Source organism: Nannospalax galili, unplaced genomic scaffold (assembly GCF_000622305.1).
Source record: "Nannospalax galili isolate Female #2095 unplaced genomic scaffold, S.galili_v1.0 scaffold439, whole genome shotgun sequence".
Taxonomy (NCBI): domain Eukaryota; kingdom Metazoa; phylum Chordata; class Mammalia; order Rodentia; family Spalacidae; genus Nannospalax; species Nannospalax galili.
The window spans coordinates 1,535,826-1,550,388 of record NW_008344194.1 but is presented as its reverse complement, the minus strand read 5'-3'; the positions used below and the strand labels follow the sequence as shown (position 1 = coordinate 1,550,388).

At 36.5% G+C, this 14,563-nt stretch overlaps 1 protein-coding gene across 17 annotated transcripts in view; it reads right to left on the bottom strand.

Annotated features, from left to right (window-relative positions):
• The window catches only part of Robo2 (roundabout guidance receptor 2), a 1,342,812-nt gene that overhangs the window by 76,176 nt on the left and 1,252,073 nt on the right, over positions 1 to 14,563 (bottom strand). For all 17 annotated transcript variants that reach the window (XM_017799977.2, XM_029567102.1, XM_029567103.1 and 14 more), the window contains 4 exons: positions 11,840 to 11,961; positions 5,878 to 6,109; positions 3,232 to 3,356; positions 1,728 to 1,899 (listed from right to left, as the gene is read on the bottom strand). In XM_017799977.2, the coding sequence (XP_017655466.1) occupies positions 1,728 to 1,899; positions 3,232 to 3,356; positions 5,878 to 6,109; positions 11,840 to 11,961 (651 nt within the window). The remainder of the gene's footprint in view (positions 1 to 1,727; positions 1,900 to 3,231; positions 3,357 to 5,877; positions 6,110 to 11,839; positions 11,962 to 14,563) is intronic.

Below are 14,563 nucleotides of genomic sequence, written 5' to 3'. Positions count from 1 at the left end.
TGTTCCTGGATGGGACTCACTGGTAAAGTGTTTATTCAATTTGATGGGCAGACTTGCTGCTTTTTCAATTGTAATTCGACCATATTTCTGTAGAAACTGACAGTTTGATTTGAAAAGTACATGGAAGGCAAAAAGGCCTATATTAGCCAAAACAATTTTTCTTAGAGAAATGATAGAGGTTTCATATTACCCAATTTCAAAAGCCACTATAAATTATTGTAATAAAAACAATTCAGTTTGGCTTATGTAAATATAAATACAAGAAACCCTGAAAGGGACCCATATATGTGTTCTACTGTGAATCAATAAATGGTGCCGATTCAATTTGATAAAGATGTAGAATACCGAAGTCTCAGCCTTCCAACTCCATGCAACTGTGTAAAGATGAATTATAGAACTTAAGTATAAACCTTCTAGTTAAAAATAATTGAGTTTCCTTCCTATCTAGAGATCAAATTCAATTTCTTAGAAAACAATAAATAGGAAAGGAAAAATTATTGAATTTTACTTCATTAAAATGTAACACTTTTCATCAAAAGACACTGTTAAAAAAGGAATGGAGAACTTGTGAACTGGAAGATGATTCTCCTCCTCTCTCTCTCCCTCTTTCCCTCCTTAACTCCCTCTCTCTTTCCCTCCCCTTGTGTATGTGATGAGCAAAAACTTTAACCAGCATCATAAGCAATTCCTATTAATCAGTAATAATAAATACAATTTAAAGATTGGGCCATGTGAGATACAGAAACAGCAAATGGACAAGAAATTAACATAGGTAAATTTGTACATCATCAGTCATAAAAGAAAATTGAAGTGAAAACCACAAAGGCATATAGTGTACATCTTCCTAGAATGCCTTGTGTAACAGAGAGTGGCAGTGTCAAGTGTTGGTGACAGTGCACAGAAACTGGAAGTCCCTTTCCTGGATGCTGGGAGTTCCAAATTTTACAATTTGCCAATAGTTTGAAAGTTTCAAGTAAAGTTAAAATACACAATCCTATTTCTCAGAAATTCCATTTCTGGGGATTTCTCTAATGAAATGACAGCACATATTCCTGGAAAACCTTACACCTGAATGTGCATTCTCTATAGAGAAAAGCAGATACATAAAAACAATATTGAATAGGATTGAGTATTGCTCAGTTGCAAGTCCTGTGAACTGCGTAAGATATATTTGGGTCAGTCTGAAAAACATGACTTTGAGTGAGAAAAGCCAGACACAAAATATCATGTTCTAGATGATTCCATTCATACACTTTTCAAGAACAGACAAACATCCTCAATGGTGACAGAGAATAATGTTATAAAGAGATTTAATATGAAGTTCTTTCATATAGTATATTTGAATTACAAAGTTCTCTTAGTCTGTTTTTGGTTAATCTTTGACATTTTTCTAGTTAAGAGAAAAATAGCTTTGAGACAAAATTTATCATCTTCAATAATTGGCTTTTCCCTATATTTTCATTGAACCAAAATTATTAATGGATCCTTTAACAATTTTTAACCACTTTTAACTCAGTGGTTATACATTTAAGATTGGGGACTCATACAAGTACAAATAATTGTGTGAAGTAATTTTTCAGAACTCCTGTCAGTTAGCCTACTTGCCTATGTGAATGTGTCCTCCTTCAATCACATATCTGACCATGGTTAAAAAGTACACTAAGAGTTACAGTCTTCCTTGCTGTCTGACAGATACTCAAGTTCAGACCACATAGTCTGACACTCACCAATTATTATTGGCTGTGGTTCACTTTTCACTCCAACTCCAGCACTGGTACTAGCTGCCACCTCTACCCGGTACTGAATTCCTGGGAACAAGCCCCCAATTACTACAGACCGAATGGCCGCATCCACAGTTTTGTTGATGTGGAATCGTGTTTCGTTTCCAAGACACCAGATCTATGGATAATAAAAAACAAAAACAAAAACAAAAAAACAGATAATATGAAATTATCTTTCTTGGAATTATCCTATTATAATTGAATTTATATTTGTTCATAGTGACCAATAGTATAAGCTAAAGCTCTGTCATGTTTACTCACATCTTATATCACTGTTTATGCCAAGTAACTTAGAGGTTGCAATGACTCATTCAACATTTCAGGAAAGTTATGCATGGTTTCAAATTTTATGTTGTATAGGTTAAAAACACAAACCTTCCACTGCTTTATTTATAAAAAATTTGCTTTAGATGTAATTTACTATAAATGCTGTGATGATGACTTTTAACATCAAAGGTACACAACTCAGGAATTTATATTGCATTCAAGAAAATATTAAGAAGTGTTAAATGGATTAATTCTAAGTTACAGGTACTGATTAAAATGAAATTAAAGCCAGTGTTAACACTCATATCAATAAATCTCAACATCTTAATATTGATATACACACACATATGAAACAAAGTATTAGGGAGTCTTTAGATACTGATCTTAAAGTAGCTAGGCTTGCATTTTGAGTATAAATCAAATTTTTAGGGCATGTTTTCTTTGGGTATACAGAAATTTGTTACCGTAACTTGGTTGTAAAATTTTCCTATATACCTATATCTATATTTTTATTATATAGTTTCATGGTGAAAATGTATATACATGTGTATACATGCATAAGTATTGTTTCTGAAACAAGTAAGCACAATTTTATTATGAAGAGCTAGATATACTTTGAGTCTTAAACATCAAAGGCACTAATGAAAGATTAGATATATAATTTTTCTTAACAAGAATATTCTTAACCTTTTTCATCAGTTCAAAAATGAGACAATTTTGGCTATTCTTTTACAAATATGTTTCAATGTGCACATGTTTAGCCCCAAGGTAAATGTTTTGAAACCCTCAAGGAACAGATAAAAGCAGCGGGGAGAGAGCGAGCTGGTGCTGCCCTCTTTCCCTCTTCTGTCTTTTCCACCCTCCTAAATCTTTATCATAAAGATGAAGTGAGTTTCTGGGAAGCCTTTGCTTCCTACCCTAAGCGGATCCCTCTATCGCTCAAAATTCTCAATCACACCGTGCTGAAATTCATTCCAGTCCTAACGTTAATTTTCTGACTGAGCTGTGTGCCTGTGACCTTGGTGCTAGGTCCTAATTCCCTCCGCCTCCATGCCATTGCCAATCAGGCAGTAGGTTCTGTCACTTTGCATGTGAACCTATGGACGCAGGCTTTGCCTTGGAAAGGTGCTACGATTTCTCCAGGCAGCTTATCCGAGGACCTTCCTTCTTCAGCTGGGCCTACCTTGTATTCCTGAATGATTCCATTTTGGTGATCGGGAGGTGGAGGGTCCCAGGAAACACTAATGCTCGTGCTGTTGTGGCTGCCAACTGTGAGCACAGTGACAGACTGGGGCGGGGCACTTGGGGCTGCAGAAGTAAATAGGATAAATATAAACAGTAAGTTCTGGTGTGTGTATACTTATGAATTATGAACACAAAGACAATACTTTTGAGGTTTCGCCTTCCATTCCTCCTGCATCTGCACATAATGCTGTACAGTGACAGCTTGCATAAACAATAAGCTTTAAATTCAATGCATAATTTAGAGCAAATAGAACAAGTGGGAATACTATACACTCAGTAATAATATGGAGAGCTTATTAATCTAATGAATATTTTGGTATGCTTAGCATTGTGTTGTCAGTTTTCATTCTTTACAAGAATATCAGGAGGTGGAAACAATTCTTAGCTCAATTTATAAATGAGGGTCTAAGGTATTTATTGAGGTCAAATAGTAAGATAAAATTTGAACCCAGATATATTTGAATTTATAATCTTATTTCACCTCTAATATGTTAATGTTTCTAGAAGAATAAATAAAAATGTTTGCAACCGGACATATTTTCAGATATTTTTCCCCAAATGCATACAGACTGGTTTTTAGAATGGGAGCCTTTTTTGGATTGTTTGAGTAATGTTTACTAAATAACAAACAGAAACACAGCCCTTAAATTTTACCAATAAAGAAAAACAATGATTTTCTTTCCAAATTGGGAAAAATAATTGACTATTATAAACTGATCCATAAATTTAAGATTTAAAACATATTTTATGTGGCTGGGAAATAGAGTCTACTGATAAAATTGAAAACAGGTTCATGTTGGGTCAAATGTGAAATGGGAGATTTTGATTTCTTACATCCATTCTCTTCCTTTATAGTTTCTCCTATAACTAATTACAAGCATGCTGAGAAGTGATGGATGATCAGCGATGGATGAGAAGCATTTCCTGAATTTAGACTTCAGGGTCCCTATCCTGGGCCTCCAAAAGGTGGAAACACCTAATGTACCTAATGTGCAGAATTCACCTATTCTCAATCTCTTCATTTAACCCAATAGGAGAAATAGAACACTACACAAAATCCTTGTAGATAATTAAGAATTGTGCAACATTAAAGGATTTCCATATAAAAACATCAATGCTTTCATAGTGCCACAATTTAGAGTCTAGACAAATATACTAAAATACCATTCTAAAGCCATCTTAATAAGGTGTTCTGGGTTTGGTAAAATTGTCACAGGATCATTTCATTGGTATGACCAAATTTGGATTGAGGTATAAGACACAGACAGACACCTGGTAATCCACTCTGCTCTTTACCATCCCTCTATGTGACAGTACCACTTCAAATCCAGCACAGTGACATAAACCTGACCACTTATCTACCAGCCTGCTAGCTATTAAGCAGACTGCACTGAAAAATAACACTTTGGAAACTGGCTCTTCATTCTCTTACTGCTGGCTTGGTGAGAACGCCATGCCTGCTCCCCGACAGCTCAATTATTTGACTACTCAGCTTCTTTCTTTGGATGTGAAAGAACTTGAATCACCGCTCATTGCTCTCCTGACTTAGCCCATTTGTTACCCTCACCAGACCATAGAAATCAGAGACAGATGTCGGCCAAATGGTGACAAATATGTGCAGTATAAGTCTACTGCAGTGAAACTGAGTTTTGGATGAGGGCTTCAAACCTTACACCCTGCATTAGCATCGTCCACCCCACTTATCAGTAGGACCAATTTGCAGCATAAGGTAAAATTTAGTACTGTATATAAAAGTTATTACTGATTTTAGTATTTTCCTTGTCTTTATATATCCTAAAAGTAGGTAGATATTTTCAAATATATTCCCTCCTGTCTGTTTTAGCAGATTACACTGGAAATAAATGTGTACTTAATTTTTTACTGTGCTTATGTCAAAGGAAATCTGCAACTTAAGAGCTCCTTGGTGGTAATATTAGTAACCTGTATTTTCACAAGGCTGTTTCTTGTAACATTTTACACAAAATATGTTTAGAAGACAGACTTTTACAGAAGCGTACATAGAGTTAGTACAAAAGCTGAACTCAGGGACTGGTTTTTCACTTTTCATCCCATCATTTTACTCGGAGGGTAATATTTAGTAAGCCTTTCATTTTTCTGATGGCTAATAGGCTGGTCGGAATCTACAAGCATCTTAGGTTCACCATAAAAAGAGAATGTTCCAAATGAGGGAATACCTATGGACCTATGCTAGAAACATCAATCAGAAGCATGCAATGACCTTCCAAGTGAGAAATTATAGGCTAGACAGGCAATTCCTACAAAAAAAGGCTTATAGATGTCAGACCCAGTTCTACCCCTAAACAGTGATCCTCCATGAGAAGTCTGTGTTCCTGAGTTTCCTATAGACTGTCTTTCAATGAAGCCAGATGATAGACCCACATTTAAACACAAGGATATATTGCAGCCAAATTCAAGTGCCCTTAAACATAAGGTTTAGGATAAACATTTAAGAAAATAAATTCCAATTCTTATTTTAGATTTGTTTCTTTAGAATAACCAAACACTGTAAAAGAATGGTTTCATGATGATACAAGTTTCACTGACACGAGAAACTCATACTGACCTTCCTCAGTAGTACGAACTGTTTTAAATTCACTATCCATCCCTTGAAACTCATTAAAATACGGGCGGACTTTAATTTCATAAGTCACCCCCTTTTTCAGATTGACTAAGACAGCACTTCGCTCTGTGGGGACTTTAGCATCTAAATTCTGCCATAAAGTTGAAGCTTGCAGGCCTGAAGTCTGACGGTACATCACTCGGTAGCCTTGAATAAACTGGGGTTGGCGATCCACCTGCAAGAAACACAGAGCAGTTGAAGGAACTATGTAAGACATCACAGAGGAACTTGCCCACTTCAGTCCTGTTCATGGCCGTCTGAGGGGAGCCCTGCATTCTTATTCTTCTCCCTCTCCCTGGCAAAGTTCTCCAAAGTTCTCACACATAGTCACTTAAAAATCTTTTTGTAAAGGCAAGTAGACCAAATAATTCCTCCACTGAAAATACCTTACAACATCTAAACTATCCACACAAAACTAGGATTCCTTGGATTCACCCAAACACATGTCAAGGGCCAGACCTGTTTTTCAACATTCATTTCTCATTTGCATGCTCTTGCCCTGTGTTCCATAATTCCTATTTTCAGGGCTTTTATGTGTGATATGCTATGCGTCAGCATCAATTCAGCAATCTCTTCTCTCATCCAAAGCACATATTTTGTTCATACTAATAAGTGCCAAGAACTCTGCTGACCTCCAAGTGTGAAAATGGCAATGACCGTTGAGTGTCCTCATAGCGGAGCTTACTGTCCAGAAGGTGAGCATTAGCTAATAATTACTCAACAATTGTCAACTTAATGATCAAAACCAATAAACATAAGCAAAAGTAGGGAATGAGATCCACCAGGGGATGAAAATTCCCAAGGGAGAGGGCGCTGACTGAGTCATGAATGGAGGATTTTCTTCCTGATGAAGGCCCAAATTCCTGAATGCAGAGCTGGGGTCCCCTGAGCAGTGAAGCAAGGACTGAGAATGCACGCACCCCTGTGTCTGGATAAACCACAGGAAATTTAAGATTAAAGGGCCAAGTCCTACCATCTACCTGAAAAGCAGGTGAAAACTCTTATCCACTACTCACTAAAAAGTGTGTTTTAGCATCTTCCTACTCCTTTTTTGGTCCCATTTCACACATTTTCACAAGTTTTTGTCTCTCCCTTTATTGAAAATATAGCACCTATTTTTAGTAGCAATTAGATTTTGAAGTTGAAAACTCATATCAACTATACCTTTTAAAAAATATTTTCTTCCCTTTATTGTAGTTGGGGTGACAACTCAGTTGGTAAACTGCTTGCTTTACAAGCTTGAGGACCTGAGTTCAATCCTCAGATCCCACATTAAAAAAAAAAAAAAAAAAAAAAGCCAAGTGTGGTGTTTTTATACCTGCAGTTTCAGCTTTGGGGAGTGGAGACAGTGATCCCTGAGACTGATGGCCAGCTAGCCCATCCTACTTGTCAAATCCCAGGCCAATGACAGACCCGGAGACCCAAGGTGGGGAAGAATGTATGTGTACCGCCACACAGATGTGTACCTGCAAAACACATACTCTCTGCCTCTCTCTCTGTCCTCCCTACTCCCTCCCCTCTCAAAAACCCAGTCCTGAAAACAACAACATGCAATGCCCATGGAGAACAGAAGATGCTGTCAGATCACCTGACACTGTAGTTACAGATAGCTGTTAGATGCCATGTTGGTGCTGGGATTCAAACCCAGGTCTTCTGCAAGAACAGTGTTCTTAACCACTGAGCTGTCTCTCCAGCCCTGACTTTATCTTTTAATAAAAATAGGATTTCAAACCACTTTAATGTCTCGTCTTGCTTTAGAAATGCTTAATTTGAACATAAATGACCACAGCATCTTCTCCAGCTAGTGCCTCACGCTACAGTTTAGTAGCCACATCATAAGAAGCTTTCAGTCTGACATTTATTCTCAAAGTGTAAAGATTAGTGAAAGTCAAATGAAATAGCCTCATGTCAGCAACGTGTACAGAAAGAAATAAAGAAAATGATGCTCTCTAACTTCAACTAAAAAATTACAGTAGTCTGTATGTGATGAACAAAAGTGTTTTCTTTCATATAACTTCTATCCTTTCTTCTTTAGTTGAGAGAAAGTAACACGTCAATGAATGGTAGATTACCATATTGATTTTAAATAGTACAATATTATAAAATTTCAATTAAAGTAGTATAGAACAAGATATTTTTCTATTTAGAATGCACCAGATAGAAACCTTCATGGAATCCTGTATGCTTTTCTTTATACAGCAAATTTTAACCTCCCAGTCTAGTCTCTTAAATGTAGGAATTCCTTCCTCCACCTGGCAACTTTTAACCCTCAAAGATTTTCGAGAATTAGAGCCACAATATTATGAGGTTATAATAAGAAAAACTAACACCACGTCTAATGTGGAGGCTCAGGTTATTTGAATCCTCATCCACACTATCAATTTGTGTTTATACCAAACTGACATGTTTTTCTTGAAAAGCAGGAGTTGTCCTGACATTATGGAATTAGGCAACCAAGAAGCAAAAGCTTAAATTTATGAGAACCAAAGAGGATTGCCTTTCATCGAAAAAAAAAAAAAAAAAAAAAAAAAAAAAAAAAAAAAAAAAAAGATCCTTGCCATGTATGTTAAAACAACATTAAGCTTACATTGTATAAACCTCTCTGCATTCTCTTTAAGTGAATTTATATACTGAAAGAAAGACATAACTCACAATAATAGCTTGTTAATACTGAAAGAAGCAAGCTGTGTTTTTAAGAAGAACATTAAGCAGCTGTTTCCAGATGAAGGGAGTCTGTAAATCAGGGCAAATTGGTTTTATCCATGTTTGGATTTCATTAATTAAGTGTTTTCGGGAGTTTATGAAGCTAATGTTTACTACACAGCATGGCTTGCTCACTCCAGTGAGCCATGCCTTCAACCAGTGGATAATAATGGCCTACTTAATACAAAAGAGTTTAGCTTAATTTTGTGCAGTTGCAAGGCACTGTTTGGAGAGTAGAAATATATTAACACAGGTGAAAGCAAACCTGAAAAAAAAGAAAATTACCTTAAAATAGGTAAACTTTATTAAGTAGAGGTGATCATTTTCACGTTAAACCATAAATGCTTTAATAATTTGATCAACATTCAGATTAGAAGACAGGTATCTTTAGAACTGATCAAATTCTAGGCAAAAATTCATGGTGTTTAAGTCCATAAGTAATATATTTTTCTATTTAGAATGCACCAGATAGAAACCTTCATGGAATCCTGTATGCTTTTCTTTATACAGCAAATTTTAACCTCCCAGTCTAGTCTCTTAAATGTAGGAATTCCTTCCTCCACCTGGCAACTTTTAACCCTCAAAGATTTTCGAGAATTAGAGCCACAATATTATGAGGTTATAATAAGAAAAACTAACACCAGGTCTAATGTGGAGGCTCAGGTTACTGGAATCCTCATCCACACTATCAATTTGTGTTTATACCAAACTGACATGTTTTGAGAATTAGGACTTTCTGATACACAAATAAGCATTTGACTTAAAGGATAAGTGAAATGATAAAGAAAACTTCAGCTTTTCAGAGAGGATGCCTGAGCTTGAATTTCACCTTCCTCTCTTCATCTTTCTGACCTTAGGTACACTTCTTTTGTTCAGATAATGCACACGTCACAGGGATCCAGAAACAGTCAAATGAGAAACTTAAGTGACTGTACCCTGCTAGCTGTGGAGATGTGTTCATAAGGCATCTTTATTAAAGAGGTGAAAATGGCATGGCAGCTTCTAAGTAAACATTTTCATTGAACTGCGAAGTGCAGATGCTCACTGTCTATACTTTCAATTTTAAAAACAGAGAATAAATCTGAATAGGAAATCCAGAAAGGGTTTTCATTGGTGAGCTAGCTGCTAAGTGACAGATCTTGTTTCAGTAGCTTTCTAAAGCTGATTTTGTAAAAGCATTCCTTGCAATCCCAGCATCAGGACTTTTGATTCTTTTGTCTTTGAATACCATCACCACCACTACCAACAATACCACCACCTCAACAATAACAACCATCATAACCATCACCACCACTACCACCACACTACAATCATCATTTTAAAAAGCAAGTTATTGCTACTTTTCTCTATAGAACAATTTTTTAAAATGATTTTAGCCTCCCTTCATTATACCAACAGTGATTTTTAGAAAGTTGTTACTGCAAACTATTGCTTCATTAGCAGTAATCTTTGGTAGAGTTTGGGAGGTTAGTGATTTTTCCAGGACAAATGTCAGGTACATGTGGTGATTAAATACCTCAGGCCTTGTGAGCCACTCCCAGTGGCCTGCCTCTTCAGCACATCTGCAACTCAAATGCTAAGTGAGCACTAATTTAAATAACCTACATATGTAGTAAGTTGAAAATATTACCTGAGAGGTAAAATAACTCCAATTACAGTGGTGAGAGACCCCCTCCATTTGAATTTATTTCATTAAATATATTCCTTATTGCATTATTGGAGTACTTATGAGAGAAATGTACTATCCTCTTGGGAACAGAAAAATAGAAAACATTACATGAATAGTATGGAAAAACATTCATTAAAAATTATAAAAGATGGAAATAAAATACTGTAACTCTAAATTATATAATTATTCTTTAAATATTATATGTTTACTCATATTTTATACTTTAAGAAACTACCAAATTTTATATTCATAGGGCAGAAATTTAATAATTATTTAGACTGGCTTTAAAAAAATAAAATGTTCACCAGGATGGTAATTTGAATTTCTGTGATTAGCAGATTTCTTTCAACAGATGAATATTTATCATTTCTCTTTTGAAGTAAAAATAAAAAATGAAAGGCTATGCATGGTGGTGCTCACCTTTAATCTCAGCAGTCAGGAGGCAGAGGAAGGCTATCTCCATGAGATTGAGGCCAGCCAGGTCAACATAGCAAATTCCAGGGTAGCTGGGGCTAAAGGGAGACCCTTTCTCAAAGAAAATAAAACAGAACAAAACAAAACAAAATGACAAAACACAAATAAAAATAAAAACAGTCCACCGGAATACTCGAGTGTAAACAAAACTATAGAGATACAGCATCTATTAATGATTGCACAAGACTGAGGTTGGGGTCACAGGGAATGAGCTCTAATGGGCTCAGGGCTTTATTCAGGGATTACACTAACGTTGTAAGATCAGATTTTGGTGATGATTTCAGCACTCTCACTGTACTAAAACTACTGAGTTGTGCACTGTAACTTTGGTACATTAACTGTAGCTCAGTAAAAGCACTAGAAATACAAAAGATAGAGAAGGTGATGTTTATATTACAATTTATTTTTTCTTTCTCAATGTATATTTTTTGAATTTTTGTGAATTTCATACATCTTAATCATGTTTAGATCCCCCTTCCCAGCTGTACCCCCCACACACAACCCCCACCTAAATTTCATGCATTCTGTCTTATACGTTAAGGCCTATCAAGTCAAGTTTACATACCCAGATGTCCCTCAGTTCAAGTTCCTCCACTGGAGTCTAAGCAGTCTATCTAGAGGCACTCCCTTAAAGAACTCTCTTACCCAGCAGTGATCAGATGCTAATAGTTCCTTGGCTAAGGCCGGGGCCTGTTGTCCATTTCTCTAGTTCTCTGATGGGTTTTTGTCTGACTGAGTCTGCATGGGTCTTGTGCATGCTGTCACCATTACTACAAGTTCACATGAGCAAGTTCCCAGTTGCCTGGAAAACTTTCCTTAGGATCATGCATCAATCCTGGCTGTTATAGCTACTTTTACTTCTTACTCTGTACTGTTTCATTGACTGAATATTCCTTTGTTATCATGGACTGCATCTTGATTTGAAATGCTGAGTGCTTTACTTTTTAAGTTTTGGTTTATTTGAAATTTTTATTTTCCTTTGAAAAATCTATGAAATTCCCAGTTGACTTTTACCTTCTATATTGTATATAAAGTCTAGTATAATCTCTGAAAATTTACCGTCCATGTGACTTGAACAGTTGTAGGTGTCAGTAGAACTGGAGTATGAAGGCGGACGATGACATCTCCAAGCTCCTTCTGTACTTGTCTGTGGTCTACTCCTTGTGCTGGGGGACTGATATCTGTAGTAAGAAGACAAAACCACTCCATTTCAAAGATTCATTATGAAATTCCAATGATGTTTACATAGGTCAACATTATACATTGAGAATTAATGTAGAGAGGATTAAAATTTTTGTGACATAAATTATTAAGTATACAGACAAAAAACATATGCATTTACATATAAGTGAATGTGTGAGAGATAATTTGATGATGGAAGGGCATAATTTAAGATTATATTTACTAAAAATATATTCACAAAAGACTTTATAATTCTTAATTCTCACACAGATACATTGTTGTGGAAGAACAGAATTTTGAATTAGAAAGAGAATGTGCTCTAAAATGTCTCAAGAAAGATAATATATTTTTATTATCTGGGAGGCAATAAACAGCTATCTAATTGGATTTAAAGCCATCTCAATGGGGCCGAACTCATGAGTGGCACTGTAAACACAATCAGATACACATGGCTAGAGAGGTTATAGATCCGCGAGAAAACCCTATCTCTGCCATGTCTCTAGACAAACGAAATTTCTTACCATATGCTAAATATGGATCCTTTATTTACAGACACTTATGCCATGTATCACTCATCAAATAAGCTTCTTTTTGCAACAGATGGAGGCTAGAGCAGAATCACACAACTAGTCAGACACAGAGAATATACGTCTGAGAGACACCTAATTCTAGGTGACACATCTAGAGTTGAACCTCTATACCTAAGGCTCATAGAAATAGAGGAACGAGAGATAGAGAGAAAACTAGTGCATCCCTCAGCTCTCACCAGTGAAGCTTCCTTATACAACAGAGTGTAATGCACACAGAAGGCACACAGACTGCAGGGTGTGTGTCCCAGGATAGGATTCCTATATTAAACATCAGGAACCATTGCAGAAAAGAGAGCAGAAAGATTGTAAGAGTCAGGGCTGCTTCATGAACATAGGAAAGCGGGGGCTTTCAGGCCATTGGAAGCTTGCACATGTGAACTGGTGGCAATGGTGACACTGAGCACAGGACCCATCCAATTCAATTGGACAAGGGTCCAGAGTGGAGTGAAGAAAATGGGTGGTGGGCCAGCCCTAATATGGGAACAGTTGGAGACTGAGTCCTATGGGGTGAGGGAGAGTATGCTTTACTTATGCTTGATATCTAGATAGGCTGGCTAGACACTAATGGAGGAATTTGTACTGAAGGACATCTGGGTACAAATACTTGACTGAATAGGACTTAACATGTATGGTGGAATATATGAGGTCCAGTGGGGGGTTGGGGGGCATGTATGGGGGAGGGTATTTAAATTTGATTGAGAATTATTGTATGACATGTACAAAAGGTGAACAATTTCAAAAATTAAATAAAATTTTACCTGAAAAAATATTTTATTCATTATTATTTTATGTGTATGAGTGTATTGCCAAATATATGTAAGTGCACCACCCATGTCATACAATGCCCTTGGAGGTCAGAAGAGGGTGTCAGATTCCCTGAAATTGGAGGTTGTTAGTCACCATGTGGGTGCTGGGAACCACACCCGGGTCCTCTGCAACCAGTGCTCTTAACTGCTGACCCATCTCTTCAGCCCTAAGTATGGTAATTTTTATAAATATGTTGGTGTATTGAAGGATTTTCCCAAGAAATAAGTTAACATATATCTGAAACTTAAGATTAGATTTTATTTCCCATTCTTTGTCTGTATCAGTAGGTTGTGTTTTCTTCCTCCTTTACCTATGTCCATGTGGAGTCATGGATTCAAATAATTACGAGCCTGGCAAGTGAATACTGTCCTTAAAGGCACGGAGTGAGAATGGGAAAGGAAAGGACTTGTGAAGGTTACAGAACCAAAACATTTAGAATACTGGTAAAATGCTCCCTTGGTCAGCCAAGGATACATCGTGGAAAACATAAATCAAGCAAAATTCAAAGTAAAGTGTTGTTTTTCTTTTCTGTTACTAACCAAACCCTTTCCCAGAGCTCCAGTAGGCAAGAAAGGAAAACACAAGCTCATCCCCTTTCGTTCTTACTGTCCTAAGGCAGTGTTCTGCCCTTGACTAGGAGGTGGTGTTCTGCCAATGTCCAAACAGCCTCTTGTTTTCAAGAGACAGCTGGACTCTATCTTGCCTTTGATTTGCCTTCTGTAGAACTGAGCTCCATCAGAGTCCCTTAATGATGGACTGTGCTGTAAGCCAAATAAACACTTTTCTCCCCTAATATCTAAAGGGGTCATCAGCTGCTTTGGTGAAACAGGAAGCAATACTGACTGCTCATTTGAATGGCACATACTTAACCTTAAATGGTTGTTTCCTTATTAAGCATTCACCTGAAAATCATTTTATTGCCCCATGCAAATCAAGTAAAAAATTAAATACATTTAAGTTCATCAATTTGATATAAACACTAAAATTCACATACATTCAAATTGAGTTCTTTAACCGGAACACTCATGCCAAGGTAACAGTTTTCCTCAAACTATTTAAAGAAAGATATCCAATTTTAAGTTATTGTTTCCTTAATTTTGTTTGCTGTGTTCTCAGTTCATAATGCAACATTCTGCATAAGTATTTTCGTAGTTATTGAGCTATAACTCAAGTGCATTAACTTAAATTGGGACATAAATAGGAA